Source organism: Vicia villosa, linkage group LG6 (assembly GCF_029867415.1).
Source record: "Vicia villosa cultivar HV-30 ecotype Madison, WI linkage group LG6, Vvil1.0, whole genome shotgun sequence".
Lineage (NCBI taxonomy): Eukaryota > Viridiplantae > Streptophyta > Magnoliopsida > Fabales > Fabaceae > Vicia > Vicia villosa.
In genome coordinates, this window is record NC_081185.1 from 47,664,091 (window position 1) to 47,666,866 (window position 2,776).

A 2,776-nucleotide genomic window follows, 5' to 3' on the forward strand; every position below is an offset into this window, starting at 1 on the left:
GGTACCTTGATTGGTGTCTTAGTCGAGCCATTAAGGATATTTGCAACATAAATAATCCCATCCTTAGGTACCCCATTTTTTTGGGTCCTCTCTTGTTAGCAGTTCCAAAGGTTCAGTTACCTTTGGATTGTTCCTTCTGTGTATGTTATTGCGATGTGATAATATCACAATTAATCTTTTTTAGAACATTCTAGTTCGGTGCCAGAAAGCACGAAATTTTCAGATAGAGGTTTTGGTATAATAAACAGAGTCTCATCAATTTTCTTTGATGGTCCTTTGTACCCCAGGCCTCTGCTACCATTTATTCTAACACCATAATCATTGAAGCCATTTTGCTTCTATCTATGCTTTTAGCTAAAAAAATGTTGAAAGACTTTATCGTATCTGATTACTTCGTCAATAACAGATGCTATAGACGAGATTTCTTCTTCTAATTTAGAAACTTTACTTTTAAGAACGAAATTTGATTTTTCAAAGACAAATAATTATTCAGATTTATCTCGATCATCCTCAGTTGGTTTCTCAGAAGTAACTACAAAACTCTTTTTCAAAATTTTGTATTTACTAATCAGAAGATGATATCTTTTCATTAGTTCAGAAAAACGAGATTCAAGTTTAGAACGTGAAAGAGAAGAAAGTACCTCTTGTTCATCATCAGAGTTTGACTCATTGTCAGTTGTCAGCTCACTTTCTGAAATGACTTTCATTGTGCTAGCTTCCTCCATGACTACCATGTTGGCTTGTTCTTCATCAGAATTTTCTTCTCGTGAATCAGACTCATCCCATATTGTCGTGAGACCCTTCTTGGTTTTGAGTGCTTTCTTTGGCTTCTTGTCTTTATCAAGCTTTGGACAATCATACTTGTAGTGTCCATGCTCCTTGCACTCATAACATATAACTTCCTTTCCAGAAGCTCTCTTTTGACCAGATGATAATCCACTTATATCCTTTGATCTTCTTGATCCTTGGAACTTTCGCTTTCTATGTTTCCATAGTTGATTCAATCTTTTGGATAACAGAGACATTTCATCTTCGCTTGAGTCTTTTTCTTCTGATTCTTCTTCTGCTTGGAAAGCCTTTTTCTTTTCAGACTTAGACTTTAAAGCCACAAATTTTCTTTTCCTCTGAGGTTCATCTTCTTGAAGCTCAATCTCGTGATTTCTTAAAGAACTCATTAGTTCCTCAAGACTAGTGTTGTTCAAATCCTTTGACATTTTCAAAACAGTTACCATTGGTCTCCAATTCTTAGGCAGACTTCTGATAATCTTCTTAACATGATCTGATGTAGAATAACCTTTGTTCAGAACCTTAAGTCCTGCGACAAGCATCTGAAATCTTGAAAACATTGTTTCCACATATTCATCTTCTTCCATTTTGAAGGCTTTATATTTCTGGATTAGGGCAAGAGCCTTTGGCTCGTTAACTTGAGTCTTGCCTTCATGAGTCATCTTGAGAGAATCAAATATAGAATTTGCAGTCTCTTTGTCAGTGATCTTCTCATGGTCAATAAGAGAAATAGCAGATAACAAGATAGATTCGGCTTTGTAATGATTCTTGTAAGCCTTCTTCTGGTCATCAGTCATTGCACGTCTTGCAATTTTGACACCATTTGCATCTACTTGATAACTGTAGCCATCAGCTAACAGATCCCAGAGATCAGAGTCAAAAGCCATGAAGTACGTATCGGTTCTATCCTTCCAATAGTAAAAATTTCCTCCATCAAACATAGGAGGTTTAGAACTATAGTGATCTTTATCCTTATTATAAACAGTAACATTGTTGGAAGGGGAACTTTAGGACTCAACCATTGTTTTTCACACAACCTAGATCGATACTGACCAATATCAAGTGCCTGATAAAGATTCAAACCCTTTATCACCATTTAGAAACGGAGCTATGATGCCAACTGAAGGTGTGAAAAACACTAGAAATGGGGGGTTTGAATAGGATTTTAAAAAAAACAAAGCTTTTTATAAAAAACAACTCCCCTTCTTAAAACCATAAATTCTTTACTCTTGATAATAACAATAAGATACAGAAAGGAAAGAACAAGGTATTTTTATATTAGTTCACTTGAAAAATATCAAGCTAGTCCAGTCCACCAGTGAAGGTGATTTCGCCTCTCTCAATCGAGGTCTTAATACACTATAACCAAACAGGTTACAAATGCACGGGCAACGCCGGTGACTAATAATACAATGCACAAGCAACCACAAGTGGTTAACAACCTTGCACAAGCAACCGCTTGTGACTAACCTTGCACGGGCAACCACTAGTGACTAACAACTTTGCACAAGCAACCGCTTGTGATTAACCTTGCACGGGAAACCGCCGATGAATAACCTTGCACAAGCAACCGTTTGTGACTAACAACCTTTAATACTATCTAGTCCTAAACTTCTCAAGACTATTGACCAACAAGTCTCTTGAGGAACAATCAAACAACCATTTGAATCAGATTTTGTTTACATTAATATGCTTCTACACAAGATGGCTGTAAACTATACTTTTCAAATCTTAGACTTTAAGAAAAAATTAAGCTTTGAAAAATCTTATTAGAATGGATATGATCGTGAATTGGCAACTTCTTCTTTGAGTCTTCAAGCCCTTATATAACCAATAAAATAATATATCCATTAGATGGCAGTTCTGGAACTTCTAGAAGTTTGGCGGCTTGAATGTAGTGGGAGAAAATATACTATGCAACGTTCGTCCTTACAGATTAGCGGAACAAAACATTCGTCTATACCTTGTACCTTCTACTACGTAATGTTAT

At 36.0% G+C, this 2,776-nt stretch overlaps 1 protein-coding gene across 1 annotated transcript; it reads right to left on the reverse strand.

Moving 5' to 3' along the window:
* Positions 1–485: 485 nt before the first annotated feature.
* LOC131613625 (uncharacterized) lies at positions 486–1,673 on the reverse strand. Its single transcript, XM_058885277.1, has 2 exons — positions 1,436–1,673; positions 486–1,315 (listed from the first exon to the last, which is right to left on the reverse strand). The coding sequence occupies exons 1-2, from the start codon at positions 1,671–1,673 to the stop codon at positions 486–488; spliced, it is 1,068 nt and encodes a 355-aa protein (XP_058741260.1).
* Between the last annotated feature and the right edge of the window lie 1,103 nt (positions 1,674–2,776).